The sequence below is a fragment of the Zeus faber genome, assembly GCF_960531495.2.
Source record: "Zeus faber genome assembly, chromosome: 7".
Classification (NCBI taxonomy): domain Eukaryota; kingdom Metazoa; phylum Chordata; class Actinopteri; order Zeiformes; family Zeidae; genus Zeus; species Zeus faber.
Genome location: NC_137203.1, coordinates 3,322,682 through 3,345,231, shown reverse-complemented (window position 1 = coordinate 3,345,231; position 22,550 = coordinate 3,322,682). Strand labels below are relative to the sequence as shown.

The window sequence follows — 22,550 nt, the reverse complement described above, 5'->3', positions numbered from 1 at the left end:
TACCAATATGAATATGACCAATTTTACTCTATCTGGAAAATGTTTAGTATATTTATACTTTATACATGGTTAACACACAAAATAAAATTAACTACAAATCCTTACAAGCCAAATTGTTTTTAAGTAATTTTGATTTATTTGATAGTAAACCCCTCCTGGCACATGTTTTTCCTCCTGTGAGAAGCCAGGTGGAGGTTGGTTCTTTGCTCTCTGTGGTTGCACTGATCGTGTCTGTAGCTTCTAACTGACATGGTTGTCTCGTTCCCCTGGTTGGGCAGGTCTGGTAACAGGTCGGGCAGGAGAATGTTGGAGAATGTTGGAGCCTGACGCACCTGCCCACATTGCAAAAAGTCAACAGATCAACATAAAACAGAATTAATAATATGGTGCAAATCTTTTTTTCGTTCATAAAATAACTTTTTTTTTCCTCACTGATCTGTTGACTCCAATCCAATATTTATTTAAGTGTAGTTTCAGGTGAGAAACTCCTATTTCAGGGACATTGAAGAGGTTTCCAGTTGGGGAAAAAAAGACAAAACTCTCAGAGCAAATTAGAATTCAGTTAAATTGCACCACGATAAACATAAAACATGACATAAACAATAACATAAATGTTATTTTGCCTGATGTAGTAAGTATTCAATAGATCAGGATTGTTATGTTTAGTTGTCTAATAGAAAATTGGTTTTGAAGCTAGATATTATCAACACTGTTTGGAGCTATGATAACTATGTAGCTCACATAGCAGACAAGTAGCTGCTTTAGCCCCTCCCAATCACAGTGACTGTTTAAGATGGAGCTTCTATTCCCCGTCAGTCATTATTCAACAAGGCTGAAGAGAACAGAAACTGACCAAAAGCTCACAGTCGCCATGGGAAAATAATAATTGTAATCCGATAAATGGAGCGCTGAACCGCTGCTTGATACTTCTCGGCTGAAACACAAGCAGAGGTGAGACGGTGATGGCAATCTGCGTGACAGCAACCGTCACAGCAATCTGCTAAAATTGACAGATGGGCCACGACTCCACCTCTGTCCCCCTACCAGGCACGTGGAGGTCCTGCAGCTATAGAGTGTGCAATTGAGGAACCACGTCTGTGCACGTTTTTTTTTAGATAAACTGTAAACATGCAAGTCATTCGGACATCAGTGGAACTCCCATAGCTTCCTGCGAAGCAGACTCATCAGAGACACGGCTGCCAAAAATGTCACACATTTCCGAGGGCATGAACCAAAATCGAAGCAGGGGAATTGTACCAGTTCATGTGGTGTTTCCTTGTGTTTTGAGGAAGGAAGACCAAGAATTTAGCATTGTTTGACATCCTGGCCCTAGTAAATGCCAGACAGAAATAACTGATGAGCGAGGGAACGATGTCTTTAGTAGTACAAACAGTTGCAGAACACACACACACACACACACACACACACACACACACACACACACACACACACACACACACACACACACACCCCCAGAGGCTTTTAGCGTGACGAGCAGGCCTGGCTGAGACCCAGCCGAGCCTGAGGACCTTCAGGTTGTGTGTTGATGCTGCCAGACGTCTATGTATGTAAATGAGAAGTCAGCTAACAGCTCGGTAAACTCAGTGTTGTTTATATTGTTGATGCTTGATAATCCACCCTCTTGACAGGCCCTAACTTTTGCACAGGAAGACGTCAACTTGAGCAAAACACCGCCTTTGAAACAACAAACAAACAAAGCCGCCCCAGGGAACTGTTGACCAGTTATTTAGCCGTTTGCTGACCCCCCTCCATTCGCAGTCGGTCCTGGTGCCGATCGGAATGGCCCGTGGAGGTTGTGTCGAGTATACTGACGACACGCTGGATTGCGGTTCTTTTTAGTGGAGGTCTAGGCCAGTTTACAAGCAGCTCCAAATTACGCTCCCGGCCCCTCCCCGCTGCTCTCTCTTTATTTAAGATAAGATTTTATCAGAGCACTTTTGTAATTCCCGGGCGGGCGCTTTTCGCTCATGCATTTACTAATATCTGAAAAAGAATGAAACAAATGCATAGAGTGATGATAGGATGATTTCTCCTAGAATAAAATGGGTTTGAAACTTCAGATGAAATGTCATTTTCATGTTGTGATATTTTTAGATATTTTCAAAATGATCCTCAAAGTGTGTGTGTGTATATACTGTATAGCCCCTTTCCCCTTGCACCCCTTTCCCCTTGAAGCTGTAAATCTACTGTGGGAATGTGGGAAAAGGAGCCGGTGTCGATGTTCCATAAAAGTCGCTCCGTAAATTTCTCCGATCTCTACCTAGTATAATTTCCGGCAAATTGCCCGTACGGCTGTGAATGGAAGTGTGTGGGAATGGAAGCAGTAACATTGCCGTAAAGTAGGGATTGAGCCAAATCCAAATAAAGCACAAATAGTGGGTTTTTACGAATATTTTTTTTCATACAAATATATATATATATATATATATATATATATATATATATATATATTAAAAAAAAAAAAACGTTTTCGGGTGTGTCGTGTTCGACGTCCGAACATGTCAGAAAAGGGAAAAGTGTGTCCATCGTAGGCGCTTTGGGTGGTGGACAGGGGTCAGCATGGAAACTCTGAGCGCTCCCATACGCAGCAAGCAGCCATGCACTGTGTGCTCCAACACCTTTCTATCATAGCACCATTCTATCAAAGTCACCACTTTTGGTAGGTACTAACCACTGCATACCGGGACCCCCCCCCCACACTGACCCAGTCGTCTAGCTTCACAATTTGGCCCTTGTCAAAGTCACTCAAATCCTTAGGCTTGTCCATCATGCGAAGACACATTTAAGTTAATGGTGCTGTGTTGCTACTGTTGGTTGAAAGATAAACAGCTGATGTCATAACCTGTGTGTGTGTGTGTGTGTGTGTGTGTGTGTGTGTGTGTGTGTGTGTGTGTGTGTGTGTGTGTGTGTGTGTGTGTGTGTGTGTGTGTGTGTGTGTGTGTGTGTGTGTGTGTGTGTGTGTGTGTGTGTCCCCCCTGACAGGAGACGGATGGGGAGGACAGGCTGGGTCTCCTGGGCGATGGCGAGGGGGAGGGGGAGGCTTTCTCCAAAGCAGACACTCCAGAGCTGGCCCCCTCGTCAGACTCGGACAACACTCCTCAGTGTCTCAACAAGGCCCTGGAGGGGCTGCCCCCCAGGTGGGCCCGCTCACCCTCACCACCACACCCCCACGGGGTCTCTCTGAGCCTCACCTCAGAGCGCTGACTGTCATACGACGCACACGTACTACAATCAATAAGCTGAGAGCAAGAGGGGGACATACTTATTATACTTACACCAGGGGTGTCAAAGATATGGACCGTGAAGGGGTCCAACCAAGCCCACGGGATGATGTGGGTTCAAATAAAAATATATATAATAATAATAATATTTTCATTCAAAATATTCAAATTCACCTAAAAAGTAGATGTAGCTGAATCGGTTGCAGTTTAGATGAGGTCTCTAACACGAAAGTCCATCTATTCAATCGCAAAATGAAATGGAACAAAATAAATGAATGAAAATAATGTGCAGTTCTAGCAGGGTGGTGCAAGCAGCCTGCGTTGGTCCCAGACCTCCAATCAGGATTTCACAAAAACAAATCCAGACCCTATGAAGTGGCATGAGTTGGCCGCCACTGTTCAGTCCAGTGAGACTGTGACACAGTAAAACTAGTGGAGACAGGAATAATAAGTTAAGTCGCTAATGTCATGAAAAGTTCAGGTCGGAAAAAAGTTATTGACATTGCATTTTTACATGAAGTTCTGGTCTACCTGACTTTAATGCAAAATTAAGCAGCCAAGAATAGTTTTGCAGCCGACCAGGTTCACAGTGAGGATGTGTTCTCTCCTTGTGTTTTGGGGCCGGCCACTCCTTGCAGAGAAACATTTGGGAAGCAGAAGCAAGGCCCCAGAGAGCAGCTGCAGCCAGCTGCTTTTTAATATTTCATTTTTTATTTTATCTCTGCGAGAAGAGGAGTTCTAACTAAAGGTTCAAACGTTAAACCTCTTTCAGAAAATCCTTTATTTATTCATGCATTATTCATTCATTCATTCATTCATGTTTTTGAATCCACTGAAAAATCTGAAGAAAAGCCTCTGTGGATGCTCCCACTAGCAGCCTCTTCACCGTGGTCAAATGTTTGAAATAAAAAGTTTAAAAAAGACAAACAAAAAAGTTATCTAGCTGAGAAATTCCATGTTTTGAAAACCCATATTAAAAGATAGTAACCAATGTCGCACAGTAAAAGACGAGCATTAGTTTAAATACGGTGAATAAAAATTAAAATACAGAAAAATACATCTAAAATTACCGTAAAGGAAATATTAAAATTCATTAAAACAAATATTAAAATAAAATCAAATACATATAAAAATACAGTCAAATTAATTATCAAGATCACCCCCATCCATCTGTACCTGCAAACTCGAAAGCCTCATCCTGTGTACCTTGTGGTAAATAAATCAGACAAACAGGAAGATACATCAATTACTTTGTTCTCACCACAGAGTAACTTGGACAATGTGTTATGCAAACGAGGGGGGCGGGGCTCGCTTGTTCCGTAAATTCTACACACTGCACCTTTAAAGGATCAGGCGGACGGGGCCTCAGTAACCCTGCAGGCTGCTGCCGTGATGGTCACTTGATCAAAGCCTTTATTAACACATTAAATGTTACTTGCATTTGACGTTTGAAGGCTAATTGTTCTTCAGGATGGCAACACGTAAAAGGAAAGAAGCATCAGGAAAGTTCAACAAAGCAGCAACACATTATGTCATGAAGCAACCGACTGGGGGAGATTTTTGAAAAGCCCGCATTATATTAAATCGGAAAATTGCCTAAATTGAAATAAAAACAACAAAATACTAAAAGAGAGAGACTAGGAGAGGCACATGTGAATGTGACAGTGTGACAGACAGACAGAGAGATGCCGTGTTGAGTGACTGCAGCAGCAGCATTTCTGCTGATGCAGCAGTTTTTCCTCCATCGCTGCTCGCTGGAAGCCTCTCTGGGCTTCCCTCATTCATCCCTCATTCATCCAGTCAGTGGAGCACCTGAAAACACGTTTGGCCCATCTGCTTCACACACTGAGCTTTATGTCCTGCCATTTTGGAAATCTCGGCTCTTCTGCCTAATTTCCCAGTTGTAGAGTTAAAGCCGAGACCAGCTGTGAACCTGCAGGTTGGTTCCAAGGTGCCACGCTCATCTCTCGTGACACTGGATGTTCTCAGTCTGCACAGATGTAGAAGGAAGCAAAGACCAAGGAATGCAGTAAAAGTACAGAACATAATAAAGAAGTGATTCATATTTGGTGAAGAGATGAATAGACGACGGCTCAGCCCAAATAGTGTAAATCCACCCCAAAAAAACAAGACTGAGGCTGTCGGAGCTGAACGTAGCGTTTGAAACAGAATTTTCAACTTTCTTCTTGTTAAGATTTATTAAAAAGTGGTAATTTGTGGGAGTGATTATAATCAATATCCAATTCAAATTATTTTCAGCTCATAAAAACAATCTTTGAATAACTTTTGGACTCGCTGCTTGCAAATGGTGCGTGATGGGAAGTGTTTTGGAACGTCAGCGCTAATAGGGTCACAAGTCAAAGAATTTGAATTTTGGGCCTCCCCGTCAAGTATGGCTGTATATTTCAAGCCCGACCAGGGGTGGAGTTTCTCCCAGCACTCTCCTTGAGGGTAACGGCTCGATACCTTGATTTTAAAAGCCAAACATTAGATGCAGCAAAGTGGAAAGACCACACGTTTGTGATGGAGGTCGTTTCTCATCCACAGGTGGAAGAACTACTGGATCCGGGGCGTCCTGTCTCTAGCCATGATATCGGGCTTCTTCTTCATCATCTACATGGGACCCATCACCCTCATACTGGTGGTGCGTCCCGTTTACTGGTTCAAACTGGTACCTACTGTACATTACTGGGAGAAAACAAACTATGAGGGAGAACGTATTCCAAAAGTACCCTGTACGCCTGACACAGGAATCTCTCTTAATGCAGTTATTACTCAGTTTTAAAGACTTTGTTGATGTTTAGAGGTGCTGGTACATGCGTGTTGTTGTATACCTTCATGCAGTAGTACTGTATAAAGTGATGCTCAATGCAGAAGCTGTCCTTCATTGGTATCTATTCTGCTATGTCTGCAGGTCATGACCGTCCAGATCAAGTGCTTCCAGGAGATCATCACCATCGGTTACAGAGTTTACCACTCCTACGAGCTGCCCTGGTTCCGAACGCTGAGCTGGTGAGGAGCTGCGGCACGGTGTAGTAAAGTGGTTGTAGTAGTACTGTGTATCATATATAACAATAGTTATATGCAGTACTACAGTGAAACACTGAACCCCTCTGTGGATTTCAATCCATACTATTTTCCCAGAGTCTGATTGGATATAGGCACTTGATGTCTCTTCATTTCAACTGATTGCATTTTATACTGTTTGAATCCAATCCAATCTTTTTTTTTTATTTTTTTATCATATTAAATTATTAAGATAAGATAACACTTTATTAATCCCTGGTGCGAAATTCAGGTGCAGCAGCAAAAAAACAGTGCAAGTCACGAAAGTGATACAGATTTAGGTTCTATATAGATTTTCTAATTCTTATTTGTAGTAATAATAGTGGTCGTAGGGTAATTTATATAATGATTAAATAATAATCTAGGTTCAAAGTCTATGCAGTGATTTGTATCCAATGCAGATAAATATAGACAGGCAAAACAGTGTTCCCTTATCTAAATGCACCACAAAACCTCTTCCTCAGACACACACACACACACACACACACACACACACACACACACACACACACACACACACACACACACACACACACACACACACACACACACACACACAGAGAGAGAGTCCAATGTACCCCCGTGCAAAGGTCCCTGCCATGCTGGAAGTCAAATGGAAGTAATTTAACATGTTATCTGTCCGTCCTACTTTGTCATACATTTGGAGACCGTCTCAAAACTGGGGGGACAGTGGCTCAGGAGGTGAGGCGGGCCGTCTAGTAAGCGGAAGGTTGCCGGTTTGATTCCCCGGCTCCTCGGGCACCGCTATATGTCAGCCGCTGCTCCTATTTCCCCATTGTTGAACTAATAAAGGTATAAAAAAAAAAAAAAATCTGTTCAGCAAAACAATGCAGTTTCTTAATTGCATCACAGAGTACGACATGATTTTTAGGAGAATTAAATCATGAAATAGTGTAGTGAAGATACAAAAAAAAATTCAAACAAATTCTAATTGAACTAATGGAAATCTTGGCTACTGCAAAAATACAAATTTTTATTTCACTCCAAATTAATTTAGAAGGTTTGAAAAGTCAAATTGAGTTTTCTGATCCCTGCACCATGTTAAAACATACCGTCTTCACCTTAACAACACACACGGACCCGAGCCAGGGTACAGGGTCTGGATGAGGAGCCATTTCATTTTATTCGTCACATACATTTACAGAGTAATTTCCCCCTGGGATTATTAAAGTATTTCTGATTCTGATACTTTCATACATATATGCAGTACCAGTGGCGTCATTAGGGGTGGGCAACCGGGTCTTCAGCCCCGATTTTTTTATGAATAGGAAAAAAAACAAAAAAAAGTACAAATTTCCCAATTCTTCAGTCTAGTCAAGTTGACTTTTGAGACAGGAATAGAATGGATAGTGGCTGAGAAACAAGCGGTGAGAGCTTGTGAAAAATACACCCTCGTCCGCTGACCAGGGATCAGCTCTCCCAGCCTCAGTCCTACCATTACTGTACTAGTTGGTAATGGCAAACTGGCCCTATATCAGCAGATCAGCTGTATTCATTGATTGACCAGCGTTTGTCCCACCTTCCTGTGTTGATGAACTTGACAAAACTACCTATCGGATCTGGGGTGGCAGCGGGCTGGAGCCCAAATAAAAAAACTAGCCCCGGCTCTGTTCATCTGTCATTCCAATTGGCGCATGAAAGATAAAGGTAAAGGTACTTTATTAATTAAAGCCCTCGAAATGAATATAATATCGTAGAGTAAAAAAACCAAAACGTTTTGGGTCCTCTGCGTGTCATTCAAGGAGCAGCTCTACTTCACACTACGAGAGAGAGACTTAGTCACTCTATTACCACATACCCCCGAGGCTAAGCCCCTGCTGTCTTTGAATCCTGGAAACACCCCTGCCCAGAAGCCTTTGGTGGTTGGAGGAGGAGGCTGGTAGGGTTCCCGTTCCCCTCGAAAAAAACAAAGGCCTCGGTACCGAAGTTCCTGACTTGGTTCCAGTGGTAGAAAAGCCCCTACACGCACACATCACATTCCCCTATGTGTGCTACAAACTCATAACTCTGACTGAATGCTCACTCTGGATACAAAGCTTCTGATAAATTGAGGATGTAAACGTTGCCGTCGCTCCTCAGGTACTTCCTGGTTTGTGTCAACTACTTCTTCTACGGTGAAACAGTGGCCGACTACTTTGGAGCGCTGGTCCAGCGGGAGGAGCCGCTGCAGTTCCTGGCTCGATACCATCGCTTCATCTCCTTTGCCCTGTACCTGGCGGGTGAGAGCGCACACACACGCACGCACGCACGCACGCACGCACGCACGCACGCACGCACGCACGCACACACACACACACACACACACACACACACACACACACATGCACCCCCCCCCCCCCGCACACACACACGCCCCCTTTGACCTGAAACCAGCCTATACACACACACACACACACACACACACACACACACACACACACACGCGCACGCACACACATGCCCCCTTTGACCCGAAACCAGCCTACACACAAACACACACACGCACACACCTCTTTCCAGCCCTATGACCCCAGAACAGGTAAAATGCACTCGCGCCCTTTGACCCCAAGCCATTCTCCACGCACAGCCACACCCCTCCTGGAGGCACTGGGCTGTATTTCTCCAGCCTCAGTGAGCGCTTTTAGGGGCCGTCAGTGAGATTGGACACTTGGGCCCCCGGGCGCTGGAGCCCAGCAGGAATTTTGACATAGACAAAACTCCATCTTTGCACTGGTTCCAAAACCAGTGTATGGACTGGAGTGTTTTTAAACGCTGCAAATGTTTTCAGTTGAAGTTTCACTAGTATTATCAACCGCTGCTTCACCTTGACCTTTTTTTGTGGATTAACAAAGTGAAAATCAGGATCAGAACCAGTTTATTAGCCAGAGTACATTTTCATATACAGGGAATTTGTCCTGGTGCTAGTTGGTGCATTGTAGTGAAACAGAACTTAGCATAGAAAAATAATGTTTAACAGTCTCAAAGCAAAAGATACAATATATAAGGAAGATAAACTACGAAATATCACTGACACAAGCTCTAAGTGCCTCTGCATTTGTTTGAGGGCGTAAACACAAAGAAAAGAAGAGTCAGAAGTGTTTGTTTTTCTGACTGATGCATCTTCACAACGATCCTTCAACACCCTGAGATCCAAAGTTGTGTAATTTTCTTCAGTTCTTGATCGATTCAGAAGCGCTTTTCCTTTCGAGAAGAATGCGACGAAGGTGTCTTGCTTTCATCACCGCGTAGTGAAAGGCTGATTGCTTCATTGCCCACGTGGAGCTGCAGATACAAGAACCACGGACAGAGAAGTGTGTGTTGTTATCTGGAGCAAAGCCACAGCCGATCAGCTCCTGAAGCTCAACTGGTAAAAGCACAAACGCAGTTCAAAACGCAGGTTGAACCACAAGGACAATGGAACTGCAACTTCCTGCCGTTTAGTGATGGATGTCTCTGTTTTATTTATTAACATACAAAGTTCTACCTGGAGCCTTTTTTTGTGCTGATTTTCTCCCCTAAGTACCTCCCCTACCAGTCTAGGAAGGATCCAGCCAGACTCACCCATCTTCTCAGCCCCATTTCTGTTGTGTTACAGACTATTAGTACCAGTAATAAAATGTGAAACAAAACCTAAAATGTTCATGTGGTTTAATTATCCATCAAGCATTCCTTTTCCTGAACCAGTTAGTTGCTGATTGTTTGAAAGAGCTCTGTTCTCGCACGTTATTTGACATTCAAACGTGAACGTGAAGTATCAACTTTGAATGTCTGGTCAGACCTCCGGGGGGTTGACGGCGGATCTTGCTGACGTCCTGGTCTCTGACTTGACTCGCTCCTGCTTGCGGCCGTGGGCTCTCGTTGAAAGACCCCGGTGCCCTGCGCGGCCCGTAAGAAGAGACGCCCTCCCAAGCACCACCCTCATCACAGGAGCCCCCGCCTTCCTCCTCCGCGCAAGTTGGTGTGAAAGGGCTCCAGGAGCACCGTGTCCTTCAAGTTGTCACCAAAAAGGCCCAAGACATGGATCCTGGAAGACAAGGGAAAGTCATGGAGTATCATTGATTTTTAAATGGTTTTGACACTCATGTCTGTCTGGTTGAAAGTGTCCTACGTCCTTGAAAATATGCCTTTTTATGTTCCTTCTGCTTCCTTATGCTCTGTACTGATCAGACACAGACAAACACATTCACCAAATATTAAGTGATTTGTTGTTCATTTGAAATTGTTGTTTTGGAGTAATGTTAAAACTCTGTGACTCTTTTGGCCTTTTTTTCCACCATATCCAAGTTTTTGATATGAACATGTGGCGCCTCCTCCGGTGCCCCCAACAAAAGATCTGTTCCATGTCTGTGTAAACAAAATGTCTGTCTGTTCTGTTTGAACTGAGTCTGTGGACGCCACTGACTGCATGTTGTCTACTCTTCCACAGGTTTCTGCATGTTTGTGCTGAGTTTAGTGAAGAAACATTACCGCCTGCAGTTTTACATGGTCTGTATCAGTGGAGTAACCCAGTAACACCTCACCTCGCATGTCTGCCCCTGCTCTGCCTCCCGCCAGGGCTGGGCGTCCCCGAAAACACCTACACGACCGGGGCCTACCATCCAAAATTCTAATGATCATGTTTTTAGGTATAATAATACTGTAGAGTGAACACTTCTTTACCTTGGTTTAGAAAAATCCCTTTTAACGGAAAGTTATCTGCACGACACATTTACTCTCACCGTACTGGATTATTTATGGGCTCACTGGCGCTGAAGAGATTAACATTCTTGATCCTGAAATTTGGCATCCATCGCCGCATAACTTTTCCCGACTCAGCGTAGCGTCAGTGCAATTCTGCCCGTTCTGTACAAGTATTGAATTTGGGTGCCCAGCCCTGCTTTCCGCCTGCCAATAATTCACACTTTCAAGATGATTTCACCAAACTCTAACTGTACAATTCAGAAATACAGCTGCCGCCATTGTAGAAGTCCCTTTTCATACTTTATGCTGCGAAATAAATAAACCAAAGCTCAGTTGAGGTTTTATTTCTTAGCCACATGAGGTCACAAACAGCCCTCTTGATGTAGAAGTAATATGTTGTCATAACTAGTAATCTACTAGTAATCTAACTCCTAACTATCAGTAATAGTTAGCTAGCAGGCACTTTGGTGTTAGAATACACCTGAAGTCTGCTGCTTAACGTTCTGTGGTCGTAATGCAGAACTTTTGCAGCTAAAGGATGATTCTACACTGACCGCTACTGTACACACACACACCCACACACACACACACACTGTATCAGACTGACTTTAATGTCCGATGACCACTGGACATGTACACACCCGTTCACTTGCTCCCAAACAAACTTATTTGACTGAGACCACTGACCACAAACAGTAGTTTACTATTAATGAATATTTGGTTATATTATGGAAGTAGCACCACTGAAGCCTCAAAACGATTATTTAAGTGCTCTAGAGCAGAGGTTCTCAACCCTTTTTCAACCAAAGAAGAGAAAATAAACCGAGGTCCCCGTCACATACTGTATGTCCCCAAAAAATCATTTGATATTAGGCCTCTCGCACACTTGTACATAGGTTATGTGGAAAAACAAACTCAAATCAAGGGAAATGTATCGGAAATATTTGTATTGCACCATTTCAGAATACAGAAAATAAAATCAATGTATTCGATTGTATAAATTGTTTAATATGTATAAATTGCACAAGTATTATTTTTCTTCATACTAAAATATGTACCCCTTCAAAGGACACCAAAACAAATAAGAACTTGAAAGTTTATATTTTTTTGCCCATATTTATACACAGTACATTATATTTTCTAATTCATTGAGGGCCACAGTGGTGTGAGTGCTGTTATGATTCCACCATAAGACCCAGTCACATGATTTCTGGATTATTGTCTCTGGAAAACAAACATAACTATTATAGCACACTCACCTTTTTAGAAGTAACTCCTTTTAAATCCTGCCCCTGCCCCGGCCCCTGGCCCCTGTTCCCCGGTGTGAGGTAGTGTTTTGTCCTGCTGTGCGGGCGTGGCCCTGCGGGTGTGACATTCCAGTGACGCGGTGGCGTTTGTCTTGTGTTTGTGTCTCATTTCAGTTTGCTTGGACCCATGTGACCCTGTTGATTGTGGTAACTCAGTCCCACCTTGTCATTCAGAACCTGTTTGAAGGCATGATCTGGTAAGCAGGACACCACACCGCCTCTCCTCCTCCTCCTCTCTCCGTCCACCTGTCACTTCTACACCCGTCCTCCGTACTGTGTTCAATCTGTTTCCCTGTGGGACACAGTCGGGCTGGGACTGGATCTCACCTTACAGATATGGGTCAGGATACGATTCCATTAAGTTATATTTTGGCATTTTATACATAACAGGGCTTGACAATAACGGATGCCCAGTTGCCACATGCAACTGCATTTGGGCAAACAACTAAAGAAAAATAATTCAGTCGAATACAGAAATGAAATTTAATTCTCCTTTTTTTTTTTCTTTAAACAATATAAACATCCACCCACAAAAAAGACTGAAGCACAATACACATGTTTGAAATAGTACTTGACCAAGAAAAATAATTAATTAATTGAAAATAATTTCAGTCTTCAGTCAGTCTTAAACTTATTTTGAACTATTATTCTATTATTTTCTATATATATATTTTTTATATAACTTATTTTTAACCTTTATTAAACTTCCAAACAAAATATAGATTTTCTGATTTTCAAAACAATTAAAACATTTGAAACAATAGAATTTAATCGTATCAGGGTTAGGGTTGTTATTATTACCATTATTATTATTATTATTTTATTTTTATTTTTTTTGAACCCAGCCCTAGGACACAAGGCCGTGGCTAAGTGTTCATTTGGAAAATGACTCTGGGTTTATGTCCATTTGTCTCAGTTTGATAATCTAGGTGCGTACACAACACCCGCCATTAGATCAGAAGTTTTATCTGAAAATCAAAGCCTTTATTTTCCGTGGCTGCTCTTGTAGTGTAACGTGGATTTGCTTCTCACACACACATTCCCAGAGTAACAGCCGCAGTAAATGTTATTTGTATTCGCCGTTGAGCGCCTCACATGGTCCATACTCACACTCACACCCGTTCAATCACATGACGTGAGGCACATTCAAGGGGAAAAACAAACTGCCTGTTTTGTCTTGGCATTTGATGAGGCAGTAACCGAGGTTTCAAATTCACCAGACAAACACATCGGCACAAGGAGAAGGGGAGCTTCAAATCTGGAGTTATCCGCCTCATTTCCTGCGCATTTACTGGGTTATTTTAATGCAGTCTCTCTACGCCCAACAGACAGGTTTCCACTTTACAAGCCATCACTCATCATCTAGATGGAGTCAAATTCAAAGAGAGGTATGGAAATAGGGCTGTTTTCAGCATTTAGAAGTGCTGCAGCCTGCTGGGAAATACAACGAAACCACTTCGATTCATCTCATCCCCCAATCCCAAGACGTGACCATTTTCTCCCGGATCCGTGTCGAACCCGGCGCTGGGATGGTTCCCTCTCGGGACATTGAACATTTGCCACCTGTAGACGTTGCGACGGCGGTTTTCCTCGTCAGGCCTCTGCTGCTTCTCTGCAGCTGTGCTTCCTGTCGCCCCCCCCCCTAGCGCTCGCAGAGAAACCCCTCCGTGTTGTGTTTTTTGTGTTGTGTTGTGTTGTTTGTGTTGTGTTGTTTGCGTTGTGTTTGTGTTGCCTTTGTGTTGCGTGGCCCTCCCGCCCGCCTTGACATCCATCTGGGCTGTGTTTTCCAGGTTCATCGTTCCCATCTCCATCGTGATCTGCAACGACATCTTTGCCTACCTGTTTGGCTTTTTCTTCGGGAGAACGCCGCTCATAAAGGTGGGGATTCATGTCGTTCACTCCAGAGCCCCGGGGACGGGGTCAGGGAGCGTTTGGGCGACGTCGTCGCGTCGGAGGGATGTCCAAAACGCTTCACCATCCAAAAAGACAAAGTGTCACACGCAGAGCTAGAAGGCTGTGGCGGAGGCTGAGTGGCTTATGATTGCTGTCCTGAGTTTAGTTTGTGAATATTACACCCAGAATGAATGAATGACTATAACAGTATATATAGAATATTCAACCGCAGATATCAATGGATAAATCATTGGTCTAGTTCTGCAGGATGGAGGGACGTTAGTACGAGTGCAGGAGAGACGCAGGCCAAATTCATGAAACGAGGGAATTCCACAATGGCCGCCACTGTTCACAGCAGGGAGGCAGGGCGAGATGAATGTGCGCCCTGAAAGGTTACCACTGTGAATCGGGAGGCCGTCCCATCCGGTCTGAGCCGGACAGATGGGGGGTGTCCCGGGCGTCACGTGGCCGGGGCGGCGGAGTCCAGAGGAATCTTGTGGTTTTTTCCCTGTGTGAGAGACGCTCTGTGTGTTTGTGACCCTGCAGCTCTCACCCAAGAAGACCTGGGAGGGCTTCATCGGAGGCTACTTCGCCACCGTGGTGTTCGGCTTCATTGTGAGTACCGGCCTCCCTCCCCGACGACCGACCGCTACCCGACTTGTACCAGCCTGGTAAAAAAAAAAGTGGAAACAAAAATAAACAAAACGGAATCAGACTGGTTCAGGGTGGCTCAGAGTGTTAACCGACTGGTTATAACGGTTTCCTTGGGCTCCCGGCTGGCTGACTGGTAACAGACTGGTTCAGACTGGTCTCTGCTACAATGTCTCATATGTCTACTTTTACTTTTTGTTTTATTCTATTGTCACTTTTATTTTATTGTAGTTGTTGTAAATCTAACAGCCTGATAGTGGACTGGTTCAGATGGTTCAGACTAATATCAGAATGGTAACGGACTGGTGACGAACTGGTAACAGACTGTTTCTAACTGGTCCTTGTTGGGCCCCCAGCTGGCCTACCTGCTGTCCCAGTTCCAGTACTTTGTGTGTCCTGTGGGCTACAACAGTGAGACGTACAGCTTCACGGTGAAGTGCGAACCCTCCGACATCTTCGTCATTCAGGAATACACGCTGCCCGTCATCCTGCAGAACGCGCTGAGGATGGTAAGTCTGTCTGTCTGACTCTGTCTGTCTGACTCTCTGTCTGTTTCTCTGTCTGTCTGTCTGACTCTCTGTCTGTCTGACTCTCTGTCTGTCTCTGTCTGTATCTCTGTATCTGTCTGTATCTCTGTCTGTCTGTCTCTGTCTGTCTGTCTGTCTCTGTCTGTCGGTCTGGATCTCTGTCTGTATCTCTGTCTGGCTGGCTGTATATTTATCACTATATCCATATCTGTCTCAATATCAATTTGTAAAAAGTCACAAAAGTTTTAAATATGCTTTCTATGACATGTTTCATGGTTAGAAATGTACTTGGAATTAAGTTTTTCCCTCGTGACGTTTTTTGTAAGTAAATGATAGAAGGATATAAAACGTTTAAGAATTTTGTTTATATCCTCATGTAAGCAGCGTATAGAACATATTATATAACTATCAAGAAGTGTGATCCAAAGTCATGTTTTAGACTTATACGGGAACTGAAAATATGATCAGATACAGTAGATTCACTCTGTGTGTGTGTGTGTGTGTGTGTGTGTGTGTGTGTGTGTGTGTGTGTGTGTGTGTGTGTGTGTGTGTGTGTGTGTGTGTGTGTGTGTGTGTGTGTGTGTGTGTGTGTGTGTGTGTGTCTGCAGAAGACGGTGCACCTGTACCCGTTCCAGATCCACAGCATCTTCCTGTCGTCGTTCGGTTCGCTCATCGGACCCTTCGGAGGATTCTTCGCCAGCGGCTTCAAGAGGGCCTTCAAAATAAAAGTACTCCATGCTCTCTTTATTTAGTCCAGTTTACATCCAAATACTGTGCCAATTTGCAAATTTTGTTTGAAAATGGGAAATATTACAATACAAAGCAATATTTTTGCAATATTTAGGCCTTTTTCAAATGTTATTTCCATTCCGCTTATTTTATGTGCAAATTCAAAATCTACACAAACACTAGTGGGTGGAAAACCCCTCTAGCATCCCCTCAATCGCTCTCTTTCCCTTTCTCTGTTTGTCCTTCAAAGTCATTCTCCTATTTCACTCAGTTCATCCCTTCAAAAAATAAAAAAGTCTCATTTCCCAATGAAGTGAGACTTTCTAATAATTTCTTGGAGGTTTTATCAGTGAATTAAGATTACTCACTGTACTCCCTAAAAGTGATCACATGCAGCGTTAACAGCCCTAATAATGTAGTTAGTATATAGTAGAATAGTAATTATTCATATTTCCAATTTACGTCCTATATACACATAAAAATAATCAATCACATTTTCATTTTCTCACATTTTGTATATTCTGTATATTTGTATTCATCCGACTTTCTCTTTTATATTTTTGGGGGCTATTATATCTATTTGACTATTTTTATTTACTTCACTTCACTTTTTATTCAGTATTGTTCTACTGGCTGTTAATCTTTTTTAAATGCTAATGGCATAGCATTACAGATTCCTGCTGTATGTAGACGTCGCTGGCGGAACAAAGCGTTTGTGATTGTGATCTGGGGTTCCGTCCTCGCAGGACTTTGCCAACACCATCCCCGGTCACGGAGGCATCATGGACCGCTTCGACTGCCAGTACCTCATGGCCACGTTCACCCACGTCTACATCGCCAGCTTCATCAGGTGAGCCCAGAGTCTACACATAGATCTACACTATATACAGTGCATTAAATATAAGTACTGGGTAGTATGACGCAGTTATAACACCCTGCCTCTCCAATGCAAGTGAAGAGAACAACAAAGAGATAATGATTTGTTGATGTCAATTTGTTTTATATTGTCATGGGAGATAAGATCAAAAAGTTTGCCTGCGCTTCTTCTACTGACTTTACCAATGATTTCATGCTGCGTTCAAGTCACGTGGGCGAGAATGGGAAATACGAGCTTCGTACCTGGGGAATGCCGTCCCCCTCAGATTTCAAATAAAAACAAGCTCTGATTTTTTTACCCCGATTTTCTGCACTTGTCGATTTCCAATAGATGGAATTAGCGTTTATTTGGGGCAATTTTACATTTTTTTTTTTTCCAAAAATAAAAACACTGAACATGGTGTGTGTGTGTGTGTGTGTGTGTGTGTGTGTGTGTGTGTGTGTGTGTGTGTGTTTGTTTGTTGTAGGGGTCCGAACCCCAGCAAGGTCCTGCAGCTGCTGCTGGTGCTGCAGCCCGAGCAGCAGCTGAGCATCTTCCACACGCTGCACTCGCACCTGAGGGAGCACGGCATCCTGCCCCCTGCTGGACAGGCCCAGTAGCACACCCACCAGCCGCCAGGGTGACACACACTCTGTGTGTGTGTGTGTGTGTGTGTGTGTGTGTGTGTGTGTGTGTGTGTGTCTGTGTGATTTGTATGCAGCATGCCGTATGATCTCCAGGCCCTTGTCAGGGCTGCAGCCTCAACCGAAACCTGCTCAATACTCCGACCTTTGACCTTCCCTGACGACCCGGAACCTATAAAATATAAAGTCACTACAAAACTAAAGGAAAAAAACAAAAACCCCCAAAAAACAGAAACTTTATTTAACGTGTGAAGACGGCTCGTCCCTGTGACCCCGCACAAAGACTATGACCTCCATCCTGAAGACTTTCCACAGTCCTCCACCCTGACTCCCCGGACTGAACTGACGGTGGTGGTGGGGTTGGCGGAGGTGGGCGTGGTTTACCTGTTCAGGTGTTGCACTGATTTCAGTCGAGACGGACGCTTGGGGGACAGGACGGGGCTTCACGCAGCAATAAACTGACCCCCGGCGGCTCTGCCGACACGGACGCCGCCGGGGGTCAGAATCCCGACTCTTCCGACGCGATTTACGCGGTCGTACAGATCCGGTGGTTCTCAACGCGGGGCTGGAGGACCTCCCCACGGGACCCTCCAGAGGTTCCTGGAGGGTCCCCGTCCCCCAACGGCAAAAATGACTGGTAGTTCAGAGAAAAATCCCATAATGACGGTTTGGATCCGACTTTCACTGTTACCTCTGGAACTATAACGTAGACACTTAGTCTCACATCATATCAGTAGTTGGGAGTCCCAACGTGCCGGAGACTAAACGGCATCAAACCCTCCATGTGGGACAAGTTGAGAATCACTGCTCGAGGCACAAGATGAAGCATGTGGACCGAACCCGCTCCGGCTTCTTAGATTCACTGCGCAATAAACACTCTGTACCGCTGTACGCATGGATAGCAATCACTGTAGGAGTAGAAGCTGTACAATACTGTACATAGAATATACAAAAATACAAGTATTTAGCTGAACAAATGTCTAATATATACATACATAGAGAAACTACTAATGTCTTCTGGTTTAGGAACAAAAAAGAAAACAATATACTTTTAAGCTCTGATAAGTGATGTGAAAAAAAAACAAAAAAAAAACTAAAATAAATGAGATGTGAATTATTTGTAGCTTTGAGCATGAACAGAGTTTAAAAGTTAAGAAATGTAGTTTTATTCATGACAGTTTCTGTGTGTGTGTGTGTGTGTGTTAGGGGTCAACTTTGACGTTTGATTGTGCTTCTTCTACCCACTTAACCAATGATTTCATGCTGCGTTCAAGTCACGTGGATGAGAATGGGAAATAGGAGCTTCGAACCTGAGTAATGCCGTCCACCTCCACTTTCAAACTTTCTTCTCCAATTTTGTTAAATACCCCAAAAATAAAAACATTGAACATAATGCATAGGCAGTAATATAAATGAGGATAAACTGATGTAGACATGTTACATTACACTAGCTTTATGATGATATGACACCACCTATTTATACATAAAGTATTTATTAATTGATTTAATATTTTTTATGAATATTACCTTCCTCTGCGGTTCCTGGATGTCTTTTAGCAGAATGTAAAAAATAATTGTAACAGACAGAAATCTACCGATACTAAATAATACAAACCAAAGTTTCCGGTAAATCTCCATAACTGGTTTGGCCGAGGTCAAAGGTCAAACAGCTTGGACATTTCCAAGCCGTTGTTATGAAGCAAATGCTTGTTGCCGTAACTTCCACGTCACTTGAACGCAGCGCGGGTTGCACTGCAGGGCTGAAGGGGAGGATTCTGTTGAGCTTTGGGCAGTTTTCTTCCAAACACACGAAGTTGTTCTTTTTTTTCTTTTGTTTGTTTTTTTTCTCGACGTGGCGTTTTCTTTGCAGTAGAGGATAAAGGTTGAGGAGGCTTGGTGTGCAGAGGGACGACATAGGACTTTGATACTTCATCGTTTTAGCAATATATGAAATCTTATGCAAGCTGGGGATTGAATCTCTGAGGTACGGTTTGGGCTCCTGAACCGGACGTCGCTCCGTATTAAACACGTGGAAGGACTTTTATTTTTATATATTCAAGCACCACGCCCACTTCCAAGCAGCCCCACGCTGCTTCCTGTCCGTGCAGATTCACGTTTACTGTGTCTCTGCGGCATCGTCATAAAATGAAGAAATACATATTTTTGAAGCGTAATGAAGATGATGAGATATGACATAAGAAAAAACACTATATGAGCTCTGAAATGCTTCCAGGAAGTTAGACATAGATATAGTTTGATATATCGGCATTATGCTACTTATAGGTGAATGTGAGGATCCTCCTCTGGTTCTTTAACATGGAGCTGAATAGAAAACTAGATTTTGTGATTATTATGTATCGATGTGAAAAGTCTCCGTGATAATTATGATAATATACGGTTCCCCATCTCGCCCAGAGCATCGGAGCAGACGAGTGATGAAAAGTCTGAAAAAAATATTGAATAAAATTAGATTAGATCTCACATGATCAACCCTGGGGGGCCGGGGGGCGGCTCAAAGCCTTCAGTTGTGTTAGAAAGTCTGAAATATGAATATTTTATTAAAAATATTATTTATTTGTATTTATTCTGATAAATAAAAAGACACATTTATCTAGAAAAGGGACATTAAGGATGTCGGTAGTTTCCATTAAATAAGTTCAAAAAACAAACAAAAAAAAACCAACACATTTTAGGCTCGGAACCAACTAGAAGGTGGTTCTGTGTGCACGGTCATTATTCAGCAGTTAACAGCTTCATATGATCATTTTTTACTCAAAAAAAAAAAATATATATAAAAACTGGTCTTAAGCGAGGGAGTGAGAGCTGTGTGGGATCAGTGGCTGCAGCGCTGCGACGTATTTCCACCAAAGTAAAGTTGTATTTCTAACCGAATACCTCCAGCAGCCATGTGGCCGTTGTTTTGGGGAGTTAGTCCAAAGGGCGGGCGGGCGCCTCGCTGAACACCGCGCGGAACGGCCGCGACGTCCGTCCGTCGGTGGGATCACTTCACCGGTGACGTCTGGCCTCGATTCGCCCGGTTCCGCTGGCGGCGGCGGCGGCGCGACGCGTCTCGCTGCTCAACTCTGGTTTGACATCTAGAAGGACGCTTGTGAACGACTGTTTTTGTTTTTATTTTGTCTGTTTATTTACCCTCTCTCGAGAGTGAGAGAGCTGAACTGGGTGCTGGGTTTGCTGTGGGACCAGCTGTAGCTACGTGTACGTTTCGGCTTTTAAAATGTAAAACGGGCCCCCCCGTCCGGCCGGGCTCCGCCTCCCGGGGCCGCTCGTCCGCAGCCCGAGGACCCTGGTGACGGTACAAGCGTCACCAGCTGCGTCCCGGCCACGTTCCAAGAAAATTGCAATGACATTAAAATTGGGTCGCTCCCTGAGCACCGGAGGAGGGTTCAAAAGCCCAGACAAAAAGGAAAACAAAGCCCCCGAAACGTAGCCGTAGCGCAGTCTGCTGAGGAAGACGTAGTTTGTTGATTCGCTGTTACCACGGCGACCAGAGGACTGTCGCGACGTGGCGCAAACTTTTGAGGAGAGGAACCTGCTTGGGAACGTCCCCGAACGGGCGACGGGGAAGCAGCTTCGCAGATGAGACAACCCCCCCCCCCCAAAAACCGTCTTTACTGTACGTATCCTCTGAAGTACTTTTTTTGACCAAAAAAAAAACAACAAAAAAACCACCGGGCGAGACGGCAGGAGGAACCATCCAAAACAGGCATCAGGGCTTCAAATCCAACGGTAACTTATTGTGTGGACTCATTTATAATGTGATTGAAATGACACTGTTATCTTCTGTCCGTACGGGGGCTGAGGAGCAGCTGGACGCGGCGACGCCCGGGCGCTCGTGCACTGCAGCGGTTTGGCTCGCGTGTCATTTGAGTTGAATTCTCCTTTTGTGAATGTTTTGTTTTGCATCATGCAACCTGTTTTCTAACGGGGTATCCGTAGCTTTTGGAGTGGATAAGATTGAGATGTAGAAGTTGTAATAAGAAATACTGTTAATATATGAGCAATACAAAGATTAACGTATATAAAAACCACATTATATTATTGACATTAATTGCTAGGGTGATTGTGGAGATGAACAATTAAAGTTTTTATTTTTTTTTTTAAACCTCTTGTATGTTGTATTTCAGTCTGTTGTGTCTGACTGCGTCATGCTTTTGTTTTATTCACAAATGACAGCGCACTCGTCTGTGATGGGATGTTTAATCAACTCGATTTGCACAAAGTGAAAAGCTGATGCAGAGTTTAATCACAGAACAGTAGAGATATTATACAGACGCCGTCTGAGCGCTTCGTCACGTAGATACGAGGGCAAGCAGCCATTTTGGAAGGTTTTCACTCTTCCAAAACCAAGCGGAGGAAAAATCTGATTGAATCTCTCATTTCTACAAACCACAGGGTTCAAAACGGGTGCGGCGAGCGTTTTGTAAGCGGCCAATCACAGACCTCAAACAATTAGTATATCCCTTGTTGCCAGCGGTAACGCGCTCTGTGAGCAGTCTCTTTTTAAAGTGCATGTCAGATTTGACTTCTCATACATTCTGTGACTCTCAAAACATGGAAAACAAGATGATTTCAATAACGTGGGACTGATCGACGCAAACGAGTGAATTTAACATCTAAACATCGACATCCACAAAAAGATAAATCATTTTGAGCGGAGACAATGGATGGATTTTGGTAGTTCAATGAAATTGGACACAATGCTCTGGAGGTATAGATATTGAAGTCAATATCGGTGGAAAAACAAATATATCGTCCATGTACATGTGATGTCTGGCGCCAGGCTCGCCGTGCTTAGCGTGCAGAAGCTTTAGTTATATTACTCAAACCACACAAGTGCAATAAATAAACAGCGGTTTGATCCCATTCCATCACCGCTGCAAACAAACAAACAAACCCAAAACACAAACATCCCGACTCAGACAGTTCAACATGAG

General features: G+C 43.6%; 1 protein-coding gene across 1 annotated transcript in view; it reads left to right on the top strand.

The window, feature by feature from the left end:
* cds1 (CDP-diacylglycerol synthase (phosphatidate cytidylyltransferase) 1) overlaps positions 1–21,672 on the top strand; it is a 35,905-nt gene extending 14,233 nt beyond the window's left edge. Inside the window, exons 2-13 of the mRNA XM_080004122.1 lie at positions 3,004–3,158; positions 5,790–5,886; positions 6,157–6,254; positions 8,409–8,548; positions 10,735–10,793; positions 12,410–12,492; positions 14,086–14,173; positions 14,735–14,803; positions 15,196–15,348; positions 15,975–16,094; positions 16,842–16,945; positions 17,439–21,672. Of these exons, the coding sequence (XP_079860248.1) occupies positions 3,004–3,158; positions 5,790–5,886; positions 6,157–6,254; positions 8,409–8,548; positions 10,735–10,793; positions 12,410–12,492; positions 14,086–14,173; positions 14,735–14,803; positions 15,196–15,348; positions 15,975–16,094; positions 16,842–16,945; positions 17,439–17,571 (1,299 nt within the window). The 3' untranslated portion in view covers positions 17,572–21,672. The remainder of the gene's footprint in view (positions 1–3,003; positions 3,159–5,789; positions 5,887–6,156; positions 6,255–8,408; positions 8,549–10,734; positions 10,794–12,409; positions 12,493–14,085; positions 14,174–14,734; positions 14,804–15,195; positions 15,349–15,974; positions 16,095–16,841; positions 16,946–17,438) is intronic.
* Positions 21,673–22,550: the final 878 nt, after the last annotated feature.